Here is a 27,340-nt window from a genome sequence, read left to right as displayed (position 1 = left end):
TGAAAATAATAAAATAATAATACAAATGCTTCTATTGTCCTCATTTGCAAGTCGATTTAAAAAAAACATCTGCTAAATTATTAAATCTAATGTAATAATATTAATAATCAAACACAAAAAATATAGTAATTATATAATTATTCTATAAAATTATTTTTCAAATATAACGCACTCTGTGTGTGTGTGTATATATATATATATATATATATATATATATATATATATATATATATATATATATATATATATATTACATTTATTAAATATCATCTAATAATAATAAAAAGATAAATTAAAAATAATAGTTGTATCATTTAATCTTAATATTCATATAGTGCAAAAACAATATTCAAACACGTGGTGCCCGCGTGACTATGCTCTAACCCGGAAGTACTGTGAGTGGCTCTGACGTGTGTGAACAGCGCTGAGTGTGAGTTGTTTTGGAGTTTTTCCTCCTGTAAGATCACACGTGCTTTACACTGGACACTTTGAACTGACGACTCTACTTCTCTACTGCCTCAATACTATATGTATATCATAACGAATCAGAACGACTAACTGTGACTATAACTCTTCTCAGTTCAGCGATGCATGTGTTGAATTAGATGGACGCGTCAGAGGAGCGTGATGACGCGGACCTGCGGGCTCAGGTGAGTCGGTCACGTGATGTGCGTGCGTGTGTGTGTGTGTGTGTGTGTGTGTGTGTGTGTGTGTGTGTTTGTGTGTGTGTCTGTCTGTCTGTCTGTCTGGTATTTATCATATTATGGGATTAAATGTCCAAGTTTAAAATAAACTAATTTATTGGTGTTACTATACTTGAGAGCAGATTTTGTCCCCATAATGTGATAAATACCATACACACACACATACCTTTCCATAGACTTCTATTACTTATATAGTGACCAAACAATATCTTCTATCCCCTAACTAGTGGTCGACCGATATGTGTTTTTTATGCAGCCGATGCTGATATCTTGGAAAGCAGGGGGGCCGATAGCCGATATAAAGCTGATATGATTTAAAAATAATAATTATTAATATTTAGGAAATTGACATTGGATTAAAAAATAAATGTGTATAAAGAAACATGATTATACTTTAGATGAAAGTTTTTTTTCATCAAAAAAAATTCATGAAAAATGCCAAATATCGGCCGATATATCGGTTGACATCTACCCCTAACCCTAAACCTACCCCTTACAGAAAACCTGTTTGCATTGTTACACTTTCAGATAAACATCATTTACTACTTTGAATCATTTTTTCATCATGCAACGGCAAAGATTTCAGGTTTTACACACACACACACACACAATGTGCTTCTATTTTTTACATGAACTCCCCATAGGCATAACGTTTTTTATACTGTACAAACTGTATTTTCTATCGCCCTACACCTTACTGGAAACTTTCTGCATTTTTAGATCAAGCTTGTTTTCTCATGGTGCCCTATAATGTGTGTGTGTGTGTGTCTGTGTGTGTGTGTGTGTGTTGCAGATGGAGGAGATCGAGGCGCTGTCCTCCATCTATGCGGACGAGTGGTGTGTGATCGATGAAGCGGCCAGAGTTTTCTGCATCCGAGTGTCAGATGACTCGCAGCGGCCCACACTTACGCTCTGTTTACAGGTGCGAGAGTCACACATCTGACTTATCAGTGTGCTGAATGTGACCCTGGGGCACAAAACCAGTCAGAAGGGTACATTTTATGAAATTGAGATTAATACATCATCTGAAAGCTGAATATTGAGCTGTCCATTGTGGTATGGTTTGTTATGATCGGACAATATTTGGCTGAGATAAAACTATTTTTAAATCTGGAATCTGAGGGAGCAAAAAAATCAAAATACTGAGAAAATCATCTTTACAGTTGTTCAAATGAAGTCTTAGCTATGCATATTATTATTCAAATAAGCAGTTTTTATATATTTATGGTAGGAAATGTACTAAATATCTTCATGGAACATGATCTTTACTCAATATCCTGATGATTTTTTGGCATAAAAGAAGAAGTGTTATTTTTGGACCCATACAAATGCACCTGTGCTGCTTATGACTGGTTTTGTGCTCACGGGTCACAGATGTGTTCATGAATGTCTAATGTGTGTTTCTGTCTGTTTGAAGATCATACTTCCTCCAGATTACCCGAGCTCGGCGCCTCCCGTATATCAGATCAAGTAACGTTGACGGTTGACGTCTGATTGCTTGCGGTTTGGGTTTTGTGTTGGGAGCTGAATAGCTTGTGTGACTGATGTGTTGTTTGTGTCCTGACAGCGCTGGCTGGCTAAGAGGAGCAGACAGAATGACTCTGGCCAACAGTTTAGAGGAGCTGTACGTGTGAGTATGTGTGTCCGTGTAATATCTGCATCAGTCACTACTGACACTTCATAACCGTCATCTGTATTCAGTATAATTTCTGTCACATCTGTTTCTGTTTTTAATATAGGGAGAATACAGGGGAGAGTATTCTGTATCTGTGGGTGGAGAAAATAAGAGAATTCCTTGTAGAAAAATCACAAAGTGCAGGTAAGAGCTAGTGGAGCTGAATTAGTCTCACCTTCATTGTTTCTTATAATGATTGGTAAGTTATGAAAGTGGCTTTTCAGAAGTAATATGTGAGCTGATAAAGGGTTGTACAGTAGGGGGCAGTAGATGAAATGAGATATGAGAGGCTCAAATCAATCTTTATTATGCAAGACTGATCCATATCTAGCGACTGTATAAATAGGTCTGTCATGGGTGAGAGATTAGATGGTGGAGTCAGTAATTAACATGATTGCACAGCTCACACGACCCATGCACAAGGCATTATTGGTGGATCTTCCCCACCTTTCTTCAGTTTTAATGTGGTGTCAGGAATGCCAGCGATTCTTGCAGGTCTCATGAAGCAAATGTTGATTCAGATGCAGTGAAACTTTTCAGCTTTATATTCTGTAGAACATAGACGCATTTACAGAAAGTGTTTCCCCAGACATCTTCTCATTACAGACACAGACGGCGGAGCGTTTGTGCTTTTGGATTTTGTCACCGCACCAGACGCTCCTTCTGGGAACTAATTGCGCTCTGTTTTAAAGCCCCACGAGGGGTTTGTTTTGTTGTGTTGTTGTGAGCCCCAAAGCGCGCTCATTTTTGTGTAAAGTGAACTCTGGGAAGCGGGAGAATTAGAGTCAGGAGGGGAATCACGCTGTCATTTATTTCCTCCGGCTTTTAAGGAACACGGCGTTCCACCGGCGAATGGAAATTACACATGACCGTCTCTGTATCCAGATGTGAAAACACAAAAAAAGCATAGGTGCTCGACATCGAAAAATCAAGCAAATGTTCGGGTCTGTGGTTTCATCAGCCCTTTGAAAAGAATAGGAGGCATACAGAGCTCTCTGCGGCGATATACAGGAAGGAGGCACAATTGAAACAGGTGCACGGGGCCTGCTGGCAATCAGGTACACGGCCTGTCATTAACCTAGAAGTAATAGACCCTTCAGCTCACGGAGAGCAGCCTCTTTTGATTGTTCGAAACTGGTAGGTGGAGAGCAGCATCTCAGTAACCAAAGAAGTTATAAAAACTCGGCAGAGTCCAGAAGTATGTAGTTACAGTGCATTGAAACATATGGCTTGGACTGGGTTTCAGAACACATTTATGCTGATGCCTTTGTCGAAAGCAGTTTCCAAATGGGAATGTCCCAAGAATCTTATCATGTGAAAAAAAACTGGGTTTTTTTTATCCATTCAATGAAAATCAATGGGGTCCAAAGTTGTTTGGTTCCCAACATTCAACGAAACAAATATAGCTGCCGCTTTTAGCAAAATGTTTTTCCAAATGGGAATATCCCTAGCAATTTATCATATTTCACTAAAGAAGGTATTTTGAAATATGTTCAAGTGTGTTTTCCATCCATTCAATGAAAGTCAGTGGGGTCCAAAGACGTTTGGTTCCCAACATTGTATAAAACATCTAGCTGACGGTTTTATAAAAAATGGTTTCCAAATGAAAATATCCCAAACAATTTATAATAAATAAACACACACACACAAATGTTCATACAACGAAATTGAATGGGGTCCAAAGTTGTTTCCCAACGTTCTATAAAATACCCATATAGTGCTTTGATAAAAATTGGCTTCCAAATGGGAATATCCCAAATAGGGCTGGACGATTAAGTGAAAAGAAATCAAAACCAAGATTTAGACCTGCTAACATAATTTTCCCGTGTCAGTTATTTCGTTGTTTTAATCCTGTTAATATTTTCTTAGTCTGCCCTCTACGGAGGTTTATGACTGTTGAGTCTTTTGAAGCATCTCGCATGCGAGTGTTGCGTTAAATAATTAAAAATGTTACACCAATCAAAAGACCCCGGAGGCGGGTCAAGTGGTGCAAGCTTTAACATGGTATGGCAACTTTTGTTTGTAATGGAAACATGGTGGATTCTGTGCTGTGAATACCTATTTATAAAAACCATTGCTCAAACAAAACGTCTTACAAAAGTTATACTGGTTTGAAATGGCTTAACAAACTCATTTTTGAGGTTAAACTGTGGTTGTGGTTAATACTTGTGCCAACATCAGGTTACTTTTACATTTATGCATTTGGTAGATGCTTTTTATTAAAAGCATTCAAGGTACAATTCTATCATCTCTTGCCTTCCTTGGGAATCAAACCAATGATCTTGTTCTTGTTAGCTACTTGTTTGAGCTACAGGAAGCTGCTGCTATCATTATGATAAAAATAACCCTGTAGATACTGAGTGGGCAGTTGACAGGACCTCAGCACCTGACAGGATAATATCCCACAAGTCCAATCTCTGGATGGCAACGTTCACACGTTTTCCCTGCACATTGAAATACTTCTGAATCGCCACACAATGCAAAAGGTTGGGATGCTATTCACTTGAGTAGCCCAGTCACTTTTTCCCATGTCATTTCTCCTCGTCTGCCTCAAATATCTCTTGCCTTTGAACATAATGTTTGCCAGAATTATTGCACGCTGGATATTGGATCCATGCCTTTGATCTCGATAAAGTCGAATTGTTTGGATCAAATGAACACTGCAGCCTGCCACGGCGAAGGTAGATGGGTTTTTTAAGAGCGCTCCTTCTCCCTCCTGTCACAGACCTCGGCGTTGGGGAGATCTAATCGTAATCGATGAAGAGTCTTGTGCTGCCTTGACAGAACCTGTTAATCTTTTTCACCAGGGCTCTAAAAGTTCCCATGAGGTCAGTGGCAAGTCCAAGAATTGACCCTGATGGGTTTTGACACTCAGATCGTTTTCTCGGCTCTTCTTGGAAGGTGGAGAAAATCTTTTTTTTTTTTTTTAAACCTTTTTAGAGGAGGGAATTAGCTTTGTTAGCTTGGATCAATAATACTTTTTTTTTTTCCCAAGTAGAGTTCATCTGAGTGTAGACAGGTTTATTTGTTGCATGTAGGCATTTTTCTGTCACATAAAATGTCCCTGTTACCCAAAAGCTCACAAGGTGTCCTGAGAAATCACACTGCATGACAGCCCCTGATTCCTTGCTAGCTGTGCTTTTCATTTTTGGCTCAATCAAAAATGTGTAGGTAGTGGATACCTGTCTGTCATTTTTGCATGTTCTGGATTGACAGATTTGGTTGGGAGAAAGACATTTTGAGAGGACGCCAAGTCTGCAATGGTGTTTTTTTTTACAGATAAACTATCTGCATCCTGCTCGTTAGAACTTTAAAGTATATCTGTTACATAATCTCCTGTCACGTAATTTCATATAGAAACTTCTCATTGGTATCCCATAATATTGTCAAGTCTTTGATTTGTAGTTCTGTCTGCCAGTAATGTGCTACAATAGAAACTAATTACCCATTGGTGGTATGTCGATGCAAAAAAACATTGCAATCTACAAATAACGTCAACTGGCTATCAATTTAAAGTGCTACTTGTTGCTTGTTGTTCCATACTAGTACAAGTAGCATGCAATTTTATCTAGGCTTATCACTGGTTAACGGTCAGACGATAGTCCACTACCAAACGAATCCTTAAAAGCTATTGTTTTTGAAGGACAGCTCACCCACGCCTTTCGCTGAATGTGATAATTGCGACTTGAAATTATGTATGTATGTCAACGGTTTTAATATGCAAATGAGTTCCCATGAATGGTGCACTCAAGAGGGAAATGGATCTCCAACTGAATGGATGGGGGAAAAAATGGAAATGTGCGCGTGACTAGCCAAGTCCCATTAATTATTTTAAGTCTTGCCTTGTCACAAGGTCTTCGTAAGGTGCCACACTCCATAAAATCAGATGTAGAAAGAAAGACACTCAATTACAGGAGTGTGGGTTGGCGAACATATCAGATCTTGCTTCATTAGAACCCTTTAATAGAAACAAAATTGCACGTTTGTAGACGTAGCAAAGTTTGAGTGATAAGTGTTGAGAAGGAGTGCAGCTTTACTGTCAAACGGTTCAAGGTGACAAAACTAAATGATGGTAATCAGGATGTAATCACAGTGGTAAACAGACCCTCTGATTTGACCTTCACCCATCAGTAAGCGTTCTGCACATTGAGTCTTGACATCCTATCACAACACCTTGTATACGAGACACATCCCTGCTGACAAAATCAATCTTGAGGTGCAGAGCAGATGGTGATCCACTGCATGAGCACTTACTAGAAACCATCAGGGCAGAAACTGTGAATGAATGCAGGATATTGCTGGTTTAAAGCCATTTTTCTTTGCATTTTCATTGTTGTTGTTGGTTAAAGGATAAGTTTACCCAATTTCAACCAGCTTCGTATTGTAACAGTGTCTGTAGTAGATGGAAATGAACTGTCGAATTTCTCCTGCACCCAGATATCAGTGTTTATTTATCAGCAGATGTCTGTAGGATGGAAATGACATAATTTGGATCGACTTCTTGAGGAGAAACAGGATATGATGTTGTTTTTACATCGATCTGTTTTTCCACATGTATCATTATTCTCTTCATTAGGCCATTGTAGGAGTCATTAGACCGCAGGGCCGTGACACCATCAGAAATTTGTCCAAAATCTGTCTCGGTTGACAATCGTAGGCTGAATGTAGTATGTACTTGGTTTAAGTTAGATTAGCTCATCTTTTGGAGTAACCAGTGGACCAGAAACCCTCTAAAAACAACATATTGCAAACTAGACACCAGCTAAGCACCATAAATAGTTTTTTGGTAGTGGTCCCATGAATTAAATTTCTAATGTAACTAGTGTGAGCAGATGTAAAAAGATTTGTATTCAGCATGTCAAGCAAATTGGAAGCAATTGACGACAGCGACCGTGTGTTGTTTACTACACCGTTCGTTTAACTCCCAATCTCGAGATCACGACTTCGACAGGTTGCCCGTGTCCTACGGAGAATCTGTCTTTTGAATGATTCATTAGTGTTTTGAAGAAACGAACGCCAAAGTTAAATCAAGCCCTTGATTACCTGTTTTGAACATCTGTCTTGTTCCAACTTGATTTCTTATGTTTTCAAATGAACGTTTCGGCTTTGACGACTCCGTGTGCGATTCCGAAACCCCATTGTTTCACTGTGATGTGCTCTGTGTGCGTGCGGTTGTTTCTTTTTTGTAGTGTGAATATTACATTAGCGATGCTAATTTGTTCCCCCCACACGTTTTGGTAAACAAACAGGTCTAAATACACCCGGCTCCCAATACATGGCTAACGTTGACGGTAACATCACTTTAAAAGAAGTAACTTAATCTAATATCAAACTTCAGAGGGAAGGTTATTAGCGTCTTCCCTCATTAGCTGAATGATTACAGGCCTAATACTCAACATTGTCATGAAAAGTGGCACCTCCCTTCACACTCAGCAAACATCAGCTCTGTTTGTAGAGTAATTATGCAGATGAGAGCCTAGTTACTGCAGGTTGTGCAGTGAAGGCCCCTCAGAGAGATCAAAAGGTTGTGTTTTTTTTTTTTTTGTATTTCCTCGGGGCATGAATATTCACATCTGACACTGAGAGGTGGGGGCGGTTGAGGAGAAATGGAAGGAAGTCAAAATTTTGGAACCAGTTACATTTTTTGACAAGCTATAATTAAATTCCCATATCGATGTGCCTCAGATTTACTGAACTAAACAGGAAAGAAAAGCCAAGCGCGATTTCAGATGTATTTTCTGATTAGATTATTTAAAGATTATTCTGATTAGATTATTCAGGCGCTTGTTTAAAGATGAGCTTGAGGTTAATTTTGTGGTCAGAAGGGTTGTAATATGTGCTTAACTATACTGACCAGGGTATGGCAACAGTTATGGAAAACCTGGTGATTAAAACATGTGATTTACAGACATGGAATAGTCATTGAAATCCTTAGAGTCACTGAAATTTCAAGGCATTTGGAAACCCAGAAAACCAATTCTCCCATTGAGATGTGTTCGGATCTAAGGATGTTTTTTTTTTTTTTTGTACGTTGACATTTAATCGCAACCTCTTAAACTTTCAGAAACTGGTCTATTTCCCAAATTTGGGTGCATAGCGAGATATTTTAATGAGGTTAATTTGGTTTGATGGGGAACGTCAGCATTATGATCAAGCAGAAATCTCTGCCAACGGTCACATAATGCAATTAATATTCATTATCCAGTCCACATCTGGCACAGAGTTTGTGTGCTGAACAAACTTCCTGAGGACACAAGATGTGAACAACAGATGAAAAGAAAATAATCTTCAGCAAAAAATTAGCACTTTTTAAAATTCACAGAGCTTTGGCTCTAATCATTGAACTAAGCATTTAAGCTTTCAAATAGTGTCTCATATGAATGTCAACTAGGCATTTAAAAGCATGTCGTGTTTCATGAAGAGAGGCTGATGAGATTCAGAATGTCTTCCTCCCACTTTTCCCATTGTTACGATGCCCCGGTGCCAAGACCTAGTACCTGACAGGGCATACAAATGAAAATCATCCCTAGCGATCTCTGAAAAGGGATTTTGAAACATTTTGAGCCTCTATGACCATGAAAATGGAGAAGTCAAGGAGATTCCTTGGTCGAATGTGTGGGAAAGCTGTTTCTATCACTGAATCTTAATGCCGTACTTCAGAACAGCTGGAACGGCTGATTGCGACTTAATTTAGGTCTCATTTAATTCCTCGTTTCAAGATTTCAAATGATTTCAACGACTGACAGTGATTAGAGTCCGAATGTGTTTTTAGCGTATACTCTTAAAAATAGGTCTCAGAAATGGGTATTTGCAGTGATGCCATAGAAGAAACATTTTGGGTTCCCAAAGAACCTTGCAGTGAACAGTTCTTAAAAGAATCAATTTGAAGAACATATTAATAATCTAAAGAACCTTTTCCACTAATTTAATATATATATATATATATATATATATATATATATATATATATATATATATATATATATATATATATATATATATATATATATATTAGGGGTGTAATGATACGCGTATTCGTATTGAACCGTTCGGTACGACGCTTTCGGTTCGGTACGCGGTACGCATTATGTATACCGAACGGTTCGTTGGAGTAATTAATTATATTTGAAAAAAAAAAAAAAAAAAAAGAGAGAGAGAAATATAATGATATGCGTTCAACAAGGTAGCCCAATAACCCAAACAACGTAACGGGCAACGCCCCTGACACTCCCGAAGAAGAAAAAAACACCATCTTATATGTTTATGTTAGGCTACTCAGCAGGCGCTCGCTCACTCAGTACGCGCTGAAGGCTCGTTGCAAAATAGCCAATGCGTTTAACAGACCAGAAATGAGAAGATCCTCCAATAACCAACAGGTCTGGTGTTTGGGTGCACTTTGGATTCCCTTTAAGCTATAATGGTGATGGCAAGAGAGTGGTGGATAAAAAAACAACGGTATGTCGCATCTGCAACATGACAGGGTACACCAGCGGGAATACAAAAAAAAAAAAAAAAAAAACACCAGCGGGAATATCTGGGATATATGTGTCAGTATCTGGGAAAAGACGAAAAAAAGGAGAAACATGCACGCAGCAAACTATCCCTGCAGCATTTAGACACTATAGCTTACAGGGAATCCAACCCAAACACCAGACCTGTTGGTTATTTTAGGATCTTATATTTCTGGTCTGTTAAATGCATTCGACATTTTGCAACGAGCCTTCAGCGCGTGCTGAGTGAGCGAGCGCCTTAGGGGCCGTTCACATATCGTGCCTAAAAACGCATGGAAAACGCTAAGCGCGTCTTTCTCCTCCTTTCTAAAGCGCTTGGGCAGAAGCGCTCCTGAGGCGTCTGTCTTTGCTAAGCAACAATGACGTGCTCTCTCCATGAGACGCGGAAATTTCAGCGAAGGATAAATGGATTTGCAGCTCTAAAAATCGCTTGCAGTAGCTCTGCTACTAAATTTATTTCAAAATTGCAATCCATATACAACTATGATCAGCTGATCCTTCATCTTGGCTGAGCTCTCAACGTTGTTACGGGAAAGGATGAAGCTGATTGGTTGGTTCTTGTCACATGACCCGCGGTGCGCTTGCGGCATTCTGAAAAGTTTTTACATTTTGCTGTATCTAAAACGTATCGAACCGAACCGAACCGAACATCAGTGTATCGTATCGAACCGAACCGTGAATTTTGTGAACCGTTACACCCCTAATATATATATATATATATATATATATATATATATATATATATATATATATACATACACACACACATGTGTGCAATGGTCTGTTCAATTATTAGTTTCCACTACAATTCATTGTCCTGCGCATGTATCTGTATTTTTAGATGGACAAGAAATGGGTAAGACGGTAACAACAGAGGAAGAAGGTCATGACTACGACGAGGACGATCTTCCAGACTACAGCATGCTAAAACTCACCAACCAATCAGCTCAGCTCCTCTCCAGTGCTTCTGATGGTACGTTTCAATATATTGACATTTATTTCCATTCTCCAAAGGAATTCCTTAAGAAAGAAACACTGGGTCTTAATAACTAACAATTGTGTGTAGGGATGCAACGAGACCACATTTTCCAGAATGAGGGCTATTTTTTTGGTACCGAATACTGATACCTGAATTTTCATTGCTTTTGTAATTTGTAAAAAATATAGGAAAGTTAGTTAGCAAATAGACATTCCCTTCAGTTATTTTCACACTTAATTATGCCAATTAAAATGTATTTGACAAGTTTTTGTTACTTTTGATGGAACATTAATGCACATATTTCAGTTTATGCGTATACTAGGGTGATTATGTGTTTATAGTGCTTAATAATGGCCAAACCATTCTATTTTGGAGTAAAATGGGAAAAATAATACCTGTCAAAAGACACTTTTAGTAGACATATAATAATCCATGCTTTTTTCCAGTGTACAGAAGTTCACAGGAGTTTATTATATTAATCTGTTGCACTAAACACTCCGAAATGAACTAAAAACCATTCAAAAACTGAGGTATGTATGTATTCAACTGTATTGTTGCATTCCTAGCATATACATGCTTGGTAAATGAGACCCATTGTTCGGGACTCTTTTTAATTTATCAACACGAAACCGATTAGATCATGAAAAGTAGGAAGTTCTGCAAGCACCTGAGCTTTGAGAAAGTAAAGTGTTTGGTCATATTTGACTCTAAAACTTCGTTCAAAGTAGCGATGACAGGCACGTCTTGTGTAAAGCGATCCAAGTTAATTAGTCATTAGTGGCTCGCCAGTCATTCAAAGGACTGCTTTTATTTGCTTTTGTTGTTTGTTTTTTTGTTGTAGATGAAGAGTTGCCACTGATTAAACACGGGGAGACTATCACGGATAGACGGAGCACGTTCCAGCCTCATTTAGCCGCGGTGGTGACTCCTAAACAGGTGTGAGTCATTACCCGTGTTCCTTCTATCAGACTCTGTGTGCCAACTAAACCATTTTTCTTGCCAAAGATATCAGGCCTGCAGAATCTGGGTTTAATAACAGCCGCCATTGTTTCACATATCAGCGCTTGACACTGTTTTTGAAACGCCGATCACTCGGGTCTCTAATGCCCTCAGCGCTTGCTTTCTTCTCTTTTTAACTTGTGGAGTTGACTGTCGAGTCCCTCCCCCGTGTGTCGGAGCAAACAGACACTTGACGTGTGACCGCAGCATCATCGTTCACCGTGCCCAGCTGGATGTATGGCGTATGACTCACGCACAGCTGCCCCTGACGCCGCGGCTCTTACCACATCATTACAGGCTGCATAGAAACCTCCCTTCCCCAAACTTCATTGTCTTCCACATTCCTCATCGAGGTCTGTGGCCTGCACAGGTGTCGGTATTGTGCATCAGTTACAGCGCTCTTGATACCGCGAATGTTGAGCAACAGAAGAGCAGTCGTCTTCAATGACACTCTGCCCTTAAGTAAGACGTTGGCATTTCCGCCACTTGTTCATGCATAAACCAATTTTCTTTGTCTGATTGACAGTTTGAAGCCAAACGCTGACTATTTAAATGTTCAGCCTTCCGCCGGCTTTATATATAAGTGGATGCATTTGTGAAGCACACACTGGGTTTATGAACCCATACAGCTGGTGTTTTCAAGTGCTGGAGTGTTTATTACGTAGATGTGTTTACATTTGGGCTACTTTGTTATCCAGGGTGATTGCTAGGACGGTGCAACGTGGGAAATAGAGTGTTCTGGGTGTTTAAACATGTGGTTGAGCAGTTACTAGGGCATTCTGGGAAGTCCAGACTCTTTTTATGAATATTCAAACTTTTCTGCTTCCTCCATTTGAGCATTTAGATCACAAAACAACAATTGCTTTTACTGCCTAACGCTTATTTTACAATTTGAGGAAATCAGTGAGTGAATAACGTATTGTTCCCATTTAAAATGAAGATGAAAAATGTATCTTAAAGTTCTTGAAAATGTCTTTTTGCTGAATGGAGTGGCATGAGGCATAATTATGCCTCACTATAAAGTAAATCCGTCACGCCGTATTTTGTTCAAATTGTAAGTGTGGTGAGTGCTGAATCTTGTTCTTTTCTTTAATGCCGCGTCTTTATGTGCAGGTGTGTTTAAAGCATTTGCAGTTATGAACCTGAGATGATTTTCAGTATAATACAGCTAATGCAAATGAGGAGCTTTATATAAACTCGTTTGAAATCCCCCAGACAAGTGAGGAATTAAATTACAGTTCTTTGGGTAAATTAGATGGTAGATGATGTTTCAGACAGACCGAGTGCTTGATTAATGTCATCTGCTGTAGATGTTTACTCTTTAAAATTCATTCTGACGGAAGTGCATTAATATAATTTTTTCTCTTATCATTTCTTTTCTTTCCTCTTTGTCTTTTTTTGATTAGCTTTTTCCATTATCTTTGCCTCTCAGGGCTCCAAAAGGGATGTTGATATTCATGTGGCTAGCTTTAAAATTAGCTTCATCCGTGCCGTAACTTCACTAAAGTCTGGACTATACTGCTCAACTTTTGCACCAATTTACACCAATTCTGCACCAATGAGCAGAAACTTGTATTGTTAAGCATCAGACTCTGATTCTATCTAGTCCAAATCATCAAACATGTTTGATATTTAAAGCCAATTTTAAAACTTTTTAAAATTATTTGTCATGTGTTTCTGCAGGAGTTTGTTATGTTGAAGCACATTAAAGTCTGGTAGTGTGTGATCCTCGGTCATTTAGTGTATGATGCCCAGTTTTTCCTCTGTAATCATTAGTAAGTATATGATGTCTAGAGTTTTAACCTGATAACTGTCACTCACGTTTTTGAAGATAGACTTGAATGTGCATGATACAAACCTAAATTTTTATATTTCATGACTGAAAACATTTTGTAACATGATTTTGATGTGCCATTTACATGGTAATGCAATGTCTGATTTTAAAATGGGTTTTAAAGGATGAATTTCGAGATTTTATGTTTTCAAGTGATATATAACTTCTGATGATTTCTAAAATGTGATAGAGAAAAAGGCAACGAGGAAGTCTTTTTTTTAAACAAAGGTCAAAGCTCCTTTTGTAATGTAGATTTCTGAGGGTGCACTCTTGTCATAAATTGATCTATTACTTTTCCTACATAATTTTTAACAAAAAATATTGGTATAATATATATTTGGGAGTCTTAGACCTTTCCAACGATATATAGTTTGTCAAGATTAGATTAAATTTGATTGTAATATAGTATAGTCAATGTAGGCGTCCCGTATACGGGACGGGGTGACATTTAACAGGTTAAAATCTGTAGGGCTGCAACAAATGATTATTTTGATAATCGATCAATCTAACGATTATTTGAATGATTAATTGACTAATCATTGATTATTTAACTTATTAATCAGTAGACTTTAATTAGTCAGTTTTTGCAATTAGTTAAAATATTGAGTTCTACATATTCAGAGCTTGTGCAAACATTCACATCGCTGTAATCTGATGCTTTCTTAACTGCTGCTTTCTCACCGCTGTCAGTTTTGTTTTTTGTTGTTGTTATTGAGAGGAAAGCATGCAGCATATATATACATATTCATCCAAACACTGTGTCTTCTCTTGAATTGCATTGAATTGCATATAAAGAGCCACACTGGTCTAACCACATTATTTCACACTCTTACATTAGGATATATGAGATCAAACGACTACTCAACAAAAGTATTTGTTGTTTACATCGTCGAATCATTTCAGCTCTACTTTATGGGTGAACTATATATTTTTTTAAGTAATCAGCATTACATTATTTTCCCGTTATATGGACAACCCAAACTGAATCTAGAGACCAGAATATCCCTCTTTTCACATTAGAAAACAGTTTGTGGTCTTGCTTTTTTCCTCATGTAAGCCTATGGATTCTTGGTTGACAATCAACAGTTATGGCGCATTGCGCCTGCAGTGCTATACAGATGCCCTGAAGCGGACTAAACAACCTTATCAGTCCGAAAATTAGCTAGACAAGCTTGATATAAAATCAATGGACATGTTTAGCTCAGCAGAACAGCGGAGAGGGTCTGTCTGAGTGCATTAGACGCACTCTTCGAATTGTTCCATACAAACAAGGCCATGGGAAAGGGGGGAAAAAAGCATTCGCAGGCACATATCTCTGTCACTTTGTAGTTCTATTGGGATTTCAGAGGCCATTTTGATGCTTTTTGATCTTTGATATTGTGTTATCAGCAGGAACTTCAAAGTTTGGCCGTGCTCTAATTTCCATAAAAGGTTAGTGTTGACAGAAGTTTGTAAATGAGTTTGTCTGTGAACCCAAGACGCCAGACTCTGGTGGGGAACACGCACCTGTTTGTGTTCAGCATCTTCACAAGCTATAGATCTCAAAACATTTAATTAGATTTCCGCTCCACACAAAGATGGTTTCACAAAAGCCCGACACAAAACCCAAAGCAGCCTCCGAGGAAATATCAACGGGGTTTTTACGTTTTGGAGGATGTTGCTTTGTGTTTCCTGCTATTTGCTTTAGATCAGCACTGATAAAAAGGCAACATTTGCACACAGCATTCAAAAGATATCTCATTAGCCTCAGCCCGACACAGGTGTTCACGACGAGAGTATTAGCTGGAGAGAAAACAGATGAATCGCACTGATAGGGGCTCCAATTCGTGACAACTCTTTCTTTAGGGGAGCGCGCTGCTGTACATATTCATTAGCATCAAGCTTGCTGCTTTTCTCGACTCGTGAATGAAACTGTAGTCGAGAAGACGGTTGCATTTGTCTGTCGTTCTTTGGCTTCAATACAGTCCAACTCTGCAGTACGAGCAAGCACTCTGTACCTATTTTTGACTCTCTTTCTTGGTAAATAATGGAGGGACACTCAACGCAAATAGGCTGAAACCCATTTTGATGGACAGAAACAACTGGCAGAGTCCTTCCCAAGGGTCTTACAGCAATATTTGAAGTCCTTGGTGTTGTGTACAAAACAGATTTACACTCAATATCTGCTCGCTCTCGCCCAGCTGGATCTTTTAGCAAAGCCAGATATTGCCTGTAAAGCCATGAAAACCCAGAGCCGCTGTGAAGGTTGTGTGAGTCTGTTTTTCCCTGTATTGCATCAGGGATATGTCGCTTCTTTCGTAAGCACCTAAACCTGTCCATAATTGACGGTTTCTAAGCAAAGTTGTTGATATACGTTGTTTATGGTGAATTAAATATAATTCTCTTTCTCTGCTGAACTCACGGTTTTGGATCAGGGATTGGATCAGATTTGGTTTAATAACACCCAGCAATATTCCAGTTTTTGATTCACGCTGGATGGCCAAAATCAGGCAATCAGAGCAGACATGTTTGCACATAAAACTAAAAATGGGTATCGCAATTGATACTTCCCAAGACGGAGATGTAGAATTGGAGTAGATTTACCTTTATGTGATGTTTTTCCTCTGTGAAGTCTCTTCCTTGGCTGTAAAACATTATAAAAGAGTATCCTGCTTTAAATTACACTAGGAAACGTTTTTAATCAGGAAGTAGGTTAATAGACTAATATCAGATTAGACTATTTTTATGAAACATAAATTTAAAAGTTTGTATTTAATTACTTTTTATATTTAGTTTGTTTGCAAAAACGTCCAGTTATAATCGAATGGGCTAATTGATGAAACAGTTTCCCATTTCCTGCAATCAATCTTTCTTCATTCATGTGTTTAATATACATGAGTAGCTTGATTGTGGACCAATCAGATTACACTGTGGGCGGGGCTTCTCTCCAAGGCTAAAATAAAAAGGCCAACCAATTAAAGTGCTGGATATCAAGTAATCGAGTACAAATGCCATCTACTGGTGAAGAACAGATGTTCACCAACAAATACCTTGTCAATTTTACTGTAAAAATACTTTTGAAGTAGTAAAACTGAAGTTACATTTTATTTTTTTATCAGTGAATCAGCTTTTTGCTTGCATACGCAATTGTCTAATGATTGCAACAACTGCGCCAACTTTTTAAATTGAAATGCTTTCAGCTGTGCCCGTATGTGAATAAAAACAGGCTTATATTTCTGTATAATTCGAGGTTGTGAGTTTTAGGTTGCTGTTTTTAAATAAATATTTCATATGCTCAGATTCGTCCACGAGTTGTTTACGGCCGAACCTGTTGTGGCAGGACTTGGTCTGCGTGGCAGTAATAAGTTGCGCTTCAAGTCTGCTCGTGTCCTTTGAAACAGTGTTTTATTAGCGTCAATATGTAATGCACACACCCATCTAACACATACGTTCTCCAGATGATTCTTAAACCAGCCCGCGGTCCTTTAAAGACGAGCAGGGACTGAGAAATGAGCCTGTGCTGGTGAGCGTGTGCTTGTTCACGTGTTGCATCACTGTGAAATGTTCTGTTGCTTGCAGCCTCTTTCCAGCAGTTTTAGTTATTCACATATTTTTCATATTCTGACGGCAGGTATGTTGGAAACAGTATCTGGTTTGGTATGCACGTAGTTTTCCATGTTTTTGTTTATATTTATTTATTTACTTGCAGGTTCAAAGGGTTCTGAATCATTTATATGAAAACAAGAAGATCGCAAGTGCCACTCACAATATCTATGCATACAGGTATTTCAGTTTTTAATTCATTATAAAGATTTAAACTTGTTAGGCAAACACTAATATATATATATATTTTTTTTACAGATCCATTGATTCCATAATTTAGTTTTATTTCTACCATAAATGTTTATCTTGTAGTTCATACCTCGTTATTCTAGCTACTTTTTAAGATATTTAAAAGAAAGTAATCTCCCATTGAGTTGCATTAGTAAATGCTCATTGTAGTATTTGCATACTGATAGAAAAGGTATTAAAGTGAACATTTTACAAAAATTTTTGAGGTTTAAATTTAAAACAAGAAAAAATAAATCACTGTACTAAAAAAAATAGTCTTAATTCTAGGTACATTCTCTGAAAATTGATATCTTATGGGATTTCTTACAAGTAAATGTATCTTGTTCTAAGGATTTTGAGATGTTTTTATCACTAAAACCGTCTTTAAAACAAGATAGATTCAACAGTTCAGTTTACATCAGATTTACAGATATTATGCATTTTGTTAATATTTTGAGTGAGATTTTATATATATATATATATATATATATATATATATATATATATATATATATATATATATATATATATATATATATATATATATATAATAGATATAATTTTGACCCATACAATGTATTTTTGGTTATTGCTACAAATATACCCTAGCGACTTAAGACTGGTTTTGTGCTCCAGGGTCACATTATGGTTTTATTCCAGTTAACATTTTTAATTAGTAATAAAGTAATAGAGTTTCCTTTTTTTAGTTTTAGTTGACTATGATAAACATGTTATGCATTCAGCAATTGCTAGGGGAAGTTTTTCTTAGTATGTTATTAGATTTCAGCCAGTATTTCAATTATCGATGCGTTTAGGTCCATGCATTGACATGAAGACTGTAACGTCAATGCGGTACGTGTGTGTGTGTGTTTGAGCGAGCGCTGCGGCAGGGTTTCTTCATGACATGATCAGTGACATACAGTAGGGGTGGAGTGGCTGAGATTAAACCGCAGGTGATATTGACATTCAGCATGTTTCTGAAGCCCCTGCCGAATGAGGAGAGCTGGAGCACAAACACACAAAACCTCAAAAGAAAGCTGGTGGTTTCATTAAAATTTATTAAATTAATCAGTTATGATTACTTATTGATTGCTGTCGGTCATTACTGCGGACAGTTCTTTATTAATGGCTTGCGGCAGAATATTTTGATCAGATGACTGGTAAAGTACCATGTAAATGTGTGGAATATTTCAAATGTATAAACATTTTCAAGGTCTCGTCTGCTGACCAAGGCTGTATTTATTTAATCAAAATAAAAGAAAAATGTGAAATATTACTTCAATTTAAAATCACTGTTTTATATGTGAATATCTGTTAAAGTGTAATTTATTCCTGTGATGCGCAGCTGTATTTTCAGCATCATTACTCCAGTCTTCAGTGTCACATGATCCTTCAGAAATCACTCTGATATACTGAATATAAATACTCACTCATACAGTTTATATTTTAAAATTGCTTTTATTTATATTTACATTGATTTATTTATATTTACATAATAAATATATATATTATATATTTATAATATTATTATATTATATACATGTATGTGTGTGTTTATATTTACATAATAAATATACATGGTACACGTATATTATGTAAACTAAAACTTCTATTTTGGATGCGATTAATCGCGATTAATCGTTTGACAGCACTCATATTTACATAGAAAACAGCTATTTTAAATAGTAAAATATTTCACAATGTTAACGTTTCTTACTGTAATCCATAGTCAAAACCACTCGGACAACCTTAGAAACCATTAAACCATAGTTTTCTTCTTCTTCTTTAACTTTTGCATTTGATCTGGTGAGGTCTTGTTGTTTTATCAAAACCCTGAACCGTGCACTTTGTGATTTAGTACCCATTGGCCACTTTATTCACACCAGATACCCAAAGAAAGCATTCAAAATCCCATCATTCCCATCTCTGACACACACGAGGAGCCATATGTGCTCTCTGGGCAGCGCTTCGTCTCTTGGCTGTTAGTAAGTGACTGTCAACTGTGTTCATCTGCTGCTGCCTTTCATTCCCAACAACTGTTCCCCAAATGATGGACCTTGTGCGCTCAACACTGAAAAACCCTCAGCGGGGTGTCCCGGTTTCCCACACTCCTCCCTGTGCCTGATATTACGCCGCATCCAAATCCTTGTCCAATTTTGCTCCGAAATACACTACAAAACCCCAGACGCGGTGTAATGCGAGAGCAAGTCGCTGCCGTTGGGATGGGCACTTTTTGTAAAAGTGGCCCCTGTGGGTCCTCAGGGCAAAGAGCTGTGATTTGTTTTCTGACATTTACTTAACAATGCCTTCATGTTTTCATCAGGATCTACTGTGAGGATAAAAACTCTTTCCTGCAGGACTGCGAGGACGATGGAGAAACCGCAGCGGGGGGGCGACTTCTCCATCTCCTGCAGGTAAATGTGTGTTTGAGTCAGGAGATCATCTGAAATATTGGCTCGTGGATGTCTTCATGATATGGTGACTTCCTTGTATTGGGATCATGTGTTTTCATAATTTATGGCTTTCTTCTGGAGAATTTCTGAATGTTCTTGCTGTTCTTAAAAGCAAATCGTAACATGGGCTGTCTAGTTTGGAAAAAAACTCAGCTAATAAAAATAATTATATTTATTAATCTATATATTTATATAAATGTATTTTTATTTGGTTAATTTTTTGTATGCATTATTTAAACCAAATTTCATTGTTTAGCATAACTGAGTCAACTAAATGCCTTAATTTATATAAGTACTGTTAAACGATTAATCGCGATTAATCGCATACAAAATACAACTTTTTGTTTACATAATATGTGTGTGTTGTGTATATTTATTATTTATATATAAATACACACACACATGTATTTATATACTTACGAAAAATGTTGTTTATATTTTTATATATTTATATATATGTAAATTACATGAATATAAATGTATGCATGTAAATACTTCCGAAATGCATACTTGCATATGTGTATTTATATATAAATAATAAATATACACAGTACACACATATATTATGTAAATGAAAACTTTTATTTTGGATGCGATTAATGGTTTGACAGCACTAATTAATACCAGCAAAACTATTTTTAATTAGTTATACAGAAATGCAAACAATTGCAGGTTAACACTTTTTACAGTGAAGTTAATATTGAGTTCAATTTTAAACACAATACTGTCAATATCATCCATTTTGCTCATTTGCAAATAACAATTGTTTGAATCAAAGCTACAGCAAAACTGTTGTACAGGTCTAAACCAGACACAGCAGTGATTCATTACTTAATGAATCATTAGCGATTCATTCATAAAGATTCTTGTATAACAAATAGCCATTCAAAATGAAACGGTTACATGAATGATTCAATGACTCATTCATTGGGACAGTGACTTGTGCTTTTAGCTTCATATTTAGAGTTTCTACTTTTTTTTATTTAGTATTTCTAAGTTCTTATTATCTTTATGCAATATTGAAGTAAAATGTTTTCATTTCTAAAGCTAAATGAATGTTTGCATTTTTTTTTTCAATGCAATCTAGTGCTTTACTCATCTAACACACTAATGACTTTAAATGATCTTTTGGGATTTCTCAGCTCAAACTGATGTGTTGATTAATTAGATAAAAAATAATTAATTGCTTGACATTTCTAATACTTGGGGCTTTTTTGTCATCAATTTTATTTACAAAAGCAATATGCATCATTGTCTTTAATCTGTGATTTGAAGTAAGCTGTGCACGTGTCAAACAACTATTACACATTTCCAGCATCCCTCCTCCTGTCCTGATCCTAGTGTCTTTCTTGCAGTGTCAGATATTTGCACAGTATTGTGTTTAAAAATGTGTCATTCATCTTCGTGCTTATCTCCTGTTCTCTGATTAAAAGGCCTTGGAGCGCCAGCATCAACACCCTCCGGTGTGAAATATGACATGACACTGTAATCTCTACCCACTTTCATTTAGACTCGACCAAAAAACCCATACAGCATTTCTGTCAATAACCCTGACGGGAAATAAGAACACGGTCTGCTGCGACATTCCTTAAATTTATCAGGAAACGTAGCTTCTGTGATGTTGTTTTTGAAATTATCTCCTCTCAAGTGTGATTTACTTCCAGTATTGAAACACTGTACAGTTACTTCGAAAACCAAAAATTTTATCTGAGTGAATGTGAAAACTAAATGATTTTTGTTATATGCCGATATGGAAATGATTACATTTGTATGTTTCGTTAAATATATAATTTAATTCTGTGTCCATTTTAATGAATATATAACTGATTCCGAATGTCATTTTCGTTTCACCCATCACGTGTTTTTTAAAATCATTACAAGCGATTATGAAATTTAAAAATGGATGGCTCTTCTGATCTGTTTTTCACTTGAACGAATCATCGAAGTCAAGAGTTCGAATAAATCAGAGTGCTCCCAGCATAAATGACTCATTCAGTTGATTCAGATTGTATCGCATTTGAATCAATCTGAGCTTTCCCAGCATAATGACTCATGCAGTTGATTCGGTTCGTCTCGAGTCTGAATCAATTGGAGCGTTCCCAGCGTAAATTACTCATTCGGTTGATTCCGATCGTATCGAGTTTGAATCAGTTGGAGCATTCCCAGCATAATTACTCATTCGGTTGATTTGGATCGTATCGAGTTTGAATCAATCGGAGCGTTCCCAGCGTAAATGATTCATTCGGTTGATTCAGATCGTATCAAGTTTGAATCTATCTGAGCGTTCCCAGCGTAAATGACTCATTCGGTTGCTTCGGATCGTATCGAGTTTGAATAAATCGGAACTTTCAGAGTGTAAATGACTCAATCAGTTGATTCGGATCGGATCGAGTTTGAATCAATCGGAGCGTTCCCAGCTTAAATGACTAATTCAGTTGATTTGGATCATATCGATTTTGAATCAGTCGGAGCGTTCCCAGCGTAAATTACTCATTCGGTTGATTTGGATCGTATCGAGTTTGAATCAATCGGAGTGTTCCCAGCGTAAATGACTCATTCAGTTGATTTGGATCGTATTTTGTTTGAATCAGTCGGAGCGTTCCCAGCGTAAATTATTCATTCGGTTGATTCGGATCGTATCGAGTTTGAATCTATCTGAGCGTTCCCAGCGTAAATGACTCATTCGGTTGCTTCGGATCGTATCGAGTTTGAATCAGTCGGAGCTTTCCGAGTGTAAATGACTAAATCAGTTGATTCGGTTCGTCTCGAGTTTGAATCAATCGGAGCTTTCCGAGTGTAAATGACTCAATCAGTTGATTCTGATCGTATAGAGTTTGAATCAGTTGGAGCGTTCACAGCGTAAATGATTAATTTGGTTGATTCGGATCGTATCGAGTTTGAATCTATCTGAACGTTCCCAGCATAAATGACTCATTTGGTTGCTTCGGATCGTCTCGAGTTTGAATCAGTCGGAGCTTTCCGAGTGTAAGTGCTCAATCAGTTGATTCGGTTCGTATCGAGTTTGAATCAGTCCGAGCTTTCCAAGTGTAAATGACTCAATCAGGTTATTCGGTTCATCTGTTCCTATGCTTTTCGCGTCTTCAGCCGTTTACAGTCAATTTTCCATTCCAAAGATAACTTTCAACATTATTCAGTTAAACATAGTTGAAGGTAACCAGTTTACTGCTAACTAGTGAAACACTCAAATTAATATGACGATTTGACTATTTTTGTATTTTACTTACACAAATGGATGCATTGATATGTTCATAATTTGTAACTCTTGTCCATGAAAGGTTTTGGATGGGGGGAAATGCTATACTAAAGTAGAATATGGCCGATTTGTTGACCTCTTCCTTGGTGCATGAATGGAAATACAGCAGCGAACACTAACAGCCGTTCACACGAGCTCATTTAGCCGGTTGGAGTTCGTCCCACTATTTCCTGGTTTGCGAATCTGACTGCATGTTTGGAAAGAGAAAGGACTATTAATAGAGGTGGCGTGTGCAGATGGCTGAGATTTCCCTCCCCGCCGCGCTGCGGGAAAAAACACAACGCTGTAAAGACACTTGAGAGCTGTCATTCATCCCAGAGAGCATATTCAGTCTATTCTGCGCCTTTGAAGTGACTCCTTTCCCAAACAGGGACTGACAGGCTGTGCAGAAACGTCTGTGAATCAGTGACGTGTCAGCCAATGTTATACTGTTTTAATGAAAAAATCTTTCAGCTAATACATGTTTTGCATTAAGAAGTTGTGTATTTGCTGACATGCAACAGGTTTCCTAGCTAAAGCCAGGATTGACTCTCATCTGATGTTTCAGACTTGTGCCAAAGACTGTTGGTTTACATTTAGATGAGAAATGTGGTGCTGTACTGGAAGGGTTCTGTGAGCAGCACGCCGTCAGAGATTGCCTCAGAAATGTTGAAATGTGTTTTCTTTGGCTTCTGCACAGATCCTGGACGTGCGTAACGTGCTGGTGGTGGTCTCTCGGTGGTACGGTGGGATCCTGCTGGGGCCCGACCGCTTCAAACACATCAACAACTGCGCCAGGAACATCCTCATTCAGGAGGGTTACACCGACACTTCAGTAAGAATGAGAACAAACATGCTGCTTCCCAGACTGTTTATCACTCGTACAGTTTAAAGGCTTGTGTGCTGTGTATTTATGATAGGACAATATTTGGCTGAAATACAACTCTTTGCAAATCTGGAATCTGAGGGTTCAAAAAAAATTGAAATATTGAGAAAGTCATCTTTAAAGTTGTCCAAATGAAGTTCTTAGCAATGCATATTACTAATCAAAAATTAAGTTTTGATATATTTAGGGTAAGAAACTTACAAAATATCTTAATTGAACATGATCTTCACTTAATATCCTAATGATTTTTGGCATAAAAGAAAAATGTATATTGTTAATTGAGATATATATATATATATGTATGTATGTATTTGTGTGTGTATGTATGACAGATTAATACATCTAAAAATATTAATAACTGAAATTAATTTAAATAGGTAATTTCTAGACAAATGTATACAAAGTTAAGAGAATCCGTCAGTTTAATCCACATCCGCAGAAAGTCATTGAGTTCTTGTGATATCTTTTTATTAAATGTAAAGTGGCACAAGTCTCCTGTCGACGTGTTTGTTCTGTTCCTTCTGAGCTTCGTCTGGCTGCATTCATCAAGTCCTAAATGCTCTCTATTCCTGTTTTTTTGGTCGCGTCTGTGAACACGTATGGAGAGAAGCTCTCCTCTCGAGTGTCCGCCACTTACTCCGTGATAAGGTCACACAGAAACTAGTTGTGAGGAGATTTGCCGGCATGCGTCTGACTTCTTCCGAGGATTCATTTGTTTGTTGTTTTCTTTCATTTCTGTGCAAATGAGGCCTCGTGCTCAGCTGCGGGGCTGCTATGGTTACCCTGATAATAGGGACGCGTCGTCACATCGCAGACATACAATTACACGCATGTGTGATATGATTGTTTAAGGCTTTGCTAGAATTCATTACAGAAAGCTGGGGTCAATTAAAGCAGCATGTGTTGTTTATCACAGTCCGCTTTCTTCACGACTGAGTCTGTCACGATTCAGGAGCTCGAGCTCAGGCCCTCAGATCATTTGTGACGTGTTTCGAAATTGGTATCCGTCGCGCCACATGCCATAACGGTGATTGGCGTTAAAAGCACTTTTCTTCTTCTGCTTCTATTCTAAGCCACGGTTTTCTATAATTCCTTTCATAATGGACGGAAAGGGTCTGTTTCGCAACTCAGCGGCACCAAAACTTGTTTACTTGACAATCTCACAGCATTACGCAAAACTGCTTATTAAAGACTAGTGGGTCTTTTGTAAAAAGACGTAATCACTGTAATTTGAACATTTCGCTAATTACAGTTTTATTTTGTCATGCCACTCCAGAACTATAACGCATTAAGTGAAGATAGAGACAAACCTCGGCTTACAAGCATTAGCCGTGGACAGAGTTTATTTCAATATAATTATTATTTTTAAAAAATCTTAAAATGTTGGTGTGAACGGAATGCTTAATTATTTTTAATTCAGTATGTAATGTATAGCTAAATGTAGATTAGATGTATACAAATGGTGTGTGTTCTATAATTCCTGGTTAATTAGTATTTATTTATATGAACAGTAGATTAATACATACACAAATATTAGTTGTTTACTCGCACCACTAAAGAGACATTACAGGAACCTGCCTCTTAAAAAACATTGGGTCTTTTGTAAAAACACTAATTACTGTGATTTGAGCATTCCGCTAATTACAGTTTTATTTTATGCCACTTCAGAACTGTAACACAAAGTGAATGCACAGTCAAACCTCTGCTTAAATGCATTAGTCAAGAGATAAATCATCCATGCAATGCTAACTCGAGAGTCCTCCTCACTGCCATAATTTCCAGCCCATTTAGCATTGCATGAACATGGTGGTTCTTTATGAACTTAAGAACTCAGTAATGCGTATTGGAGATTCTTCACGGCGCACGTTTTGAGTTTGTAGTTTAGCTGTCTGATTGGAGCCATCAGCTTGTATAGATTTCCTAACACCGTGCATGTCTCAGGCTCAGATGTATCACGCTGTTCTTTCAGGGTGAAGATGAATGTTGTGTTATCTTCGCAGTTTGAGCCGGCTGACTCATTGTTCACATTCTGTCCACTGCGGCTCAAGAGTAATTAACATACAATGCATAATAACGGCAGAGTAGCCGTGGTGCGAGCATGTCACGTGTGGAATAATTAAACCAGACTTCTTCCCAAACACTCATTTGGACACCATCGGGTCCCTGGAGACGCGGTCTAAATAATAAAAAACAGTCAGAGGAATTTTAACAAGCCTTCTACTCTACTGGTAAAAATGACAATGATATTATTTATGGCACAGTTGCTTTATATTGCATCAGGGAAACATGCACTATTTGATAAAAGTCTCAAACTCAAAGTCTTCTGGTAGCCTGATTGCTAAGACATGGTGCTAGCGACGCAAAAATTGGGTTTCAATTCCAAATCTCAAATCCATGCTTTGAATGCTCACAGGTAATTGTTCACAGGACTATGAAGGAGTTGGAAATTGTTTGTTTTCATGGACGACTTTGCTTTTATTAAGCTATTTTTTTTTCACTTAACCTGACACATTTCCAGTCTTATTAATTGTCTTTCATGTTTTCCCTTTCAGGAGGAAGCATCCAAAGCAGGAGGCAAGAATAAAAGACCTAAGGGCAAGAAGGCAAAATAAAAAACCTTCCTGGAACAGAGGAGACCTGGAATAAAGACAGACTTGGGACTGTGCTAAAATCATTCAGAGTTGTGATGAGGGTTAAACAACTTGGAAGTCAAACCAAAGATGGTTTCATAAGCAATTGAGTTTAATGGTCTGTTGCTACACATTATGTCACCCTAAGTGCTTTGTCTTATGAATAAAGATTTTTATGAAGTACAAATTGATTTGCAAATGAGGGTTTGAGGCTTGCCTGAAGTCAAAAGGACAAACGAGTGAGAAACAGGTAATGAATACCCCTGACATTCATCAGCGACCTTTGATCCTTTTTCCGGTTTAGCGATGCTCTAATAAAGTAATTTGATAAAGCTTGACAAAAGCAATTTTAGCTTTTCAAGGAGCGTCATACCAAAATGTCAGATTAAGGGGACTTTTTACGTCAAGTATGAAAGGATTGTCATTCCCATGTCTGATTGTCAAACGCCCATTATTTAGTCCTGTGGAGAGTCGCTCTCCAATATTGAGTTTTTCGCTCATACTTAACCTTTTGAATATTGCATGCTATATTTACCATTCAAACTTTGCAGGGCCAAAGTCCACTGCCACCTGGTGAGTTTGCAGAGCTATGACTTGCATACTAAG

At 37.6% G+C, this 27,340-nt stretch overlaps 1 protein-coding gene across 2 annotated transcripts; it reads left to right on the top strand.

The window, feature by feature from the left end:
* Nucleotides 1-367: 367 nt before the first annotated feature.
* On the top strand, nt 368-26,921 carry LOC113075412 (protein IMPACT-like). Of its 2 annotated transcripts, none has more exons than XM_026248130.1 (12): nt 368-430; nt 581-650; nt 1,498-1,626; nt 2,122-2,174; nt 2,272-2,334; nt 2,444-2,523; nt 10,732-10,863; nt 11,711-11,805; nt 17,391-17,464; nt 19,836-19,926; nt 23,919-24,053; nt 26,657-26,921. In XM_026248130.1, exons 2-12 carry the CDS (start codon nt 606-608, stop codon nt 26,714-26,716), a joined length of 957 nt encoding a protein of 318 aa, XP_026103915.1. In that variant the 5' UTR covers nt 368-430; nt 581-605; the 3' UTR covers nt 26,717-26,921. The 2 variants fall into 2 exon arrangements, with proteins under 2 accessions (XP_026103915.1, XP_026103916.1); XM_026248131.1 differs by lacking the exon at nt 368-430 and adding an exon at nt 441-457.
* The last annotated feature ends 419 nt before the right edge of the window (nt 26,922-27,340 follow it).

The sequence above is a fragment of the Carassius auratus genome, unplaced genomic scaffold, assembly GCF_003368295.1.
Source record: "Carassius auratus strain Wakin unplaced genomic scaffold, ASM336829v1 scaf_tig00017056, whole genome shotgun sequence".
Taxonomy (NCBI): Eukaryota; Metazoa; Chordata; class Actinopteri; order Cypriniformes; family Cyprinidae; genus Carassius; species Carassius auratus.
This window is presented reverse-complemented; position numbering and strand designations above follow the sequence as displayed.

Bases quoted from the DNA above. Each gene is read 5' to 3' on its own strand.
- LOC113075412 (XM_026248130.1), top strand. From the start codon at position 606: ATGGACGCGTCAGAGGAGCGTGATGACGCGGACCTGCGGGCTCAG. The intron at 651-1,497 runs GTGAGTCGGTCA...TGTGTGTTGCAG, and splicing joins ACGCGGACCTGCGGGCTCAG to ATGGAGGAGATCGAGGCGCT. The intron at 2,175-2,271 runs GTAACGTTGACG...GTGTCCTGACAG, and splicing joins CCTCCCGTATATCAGATCAA to CGCTGGCTGGCTAAGAGGAG.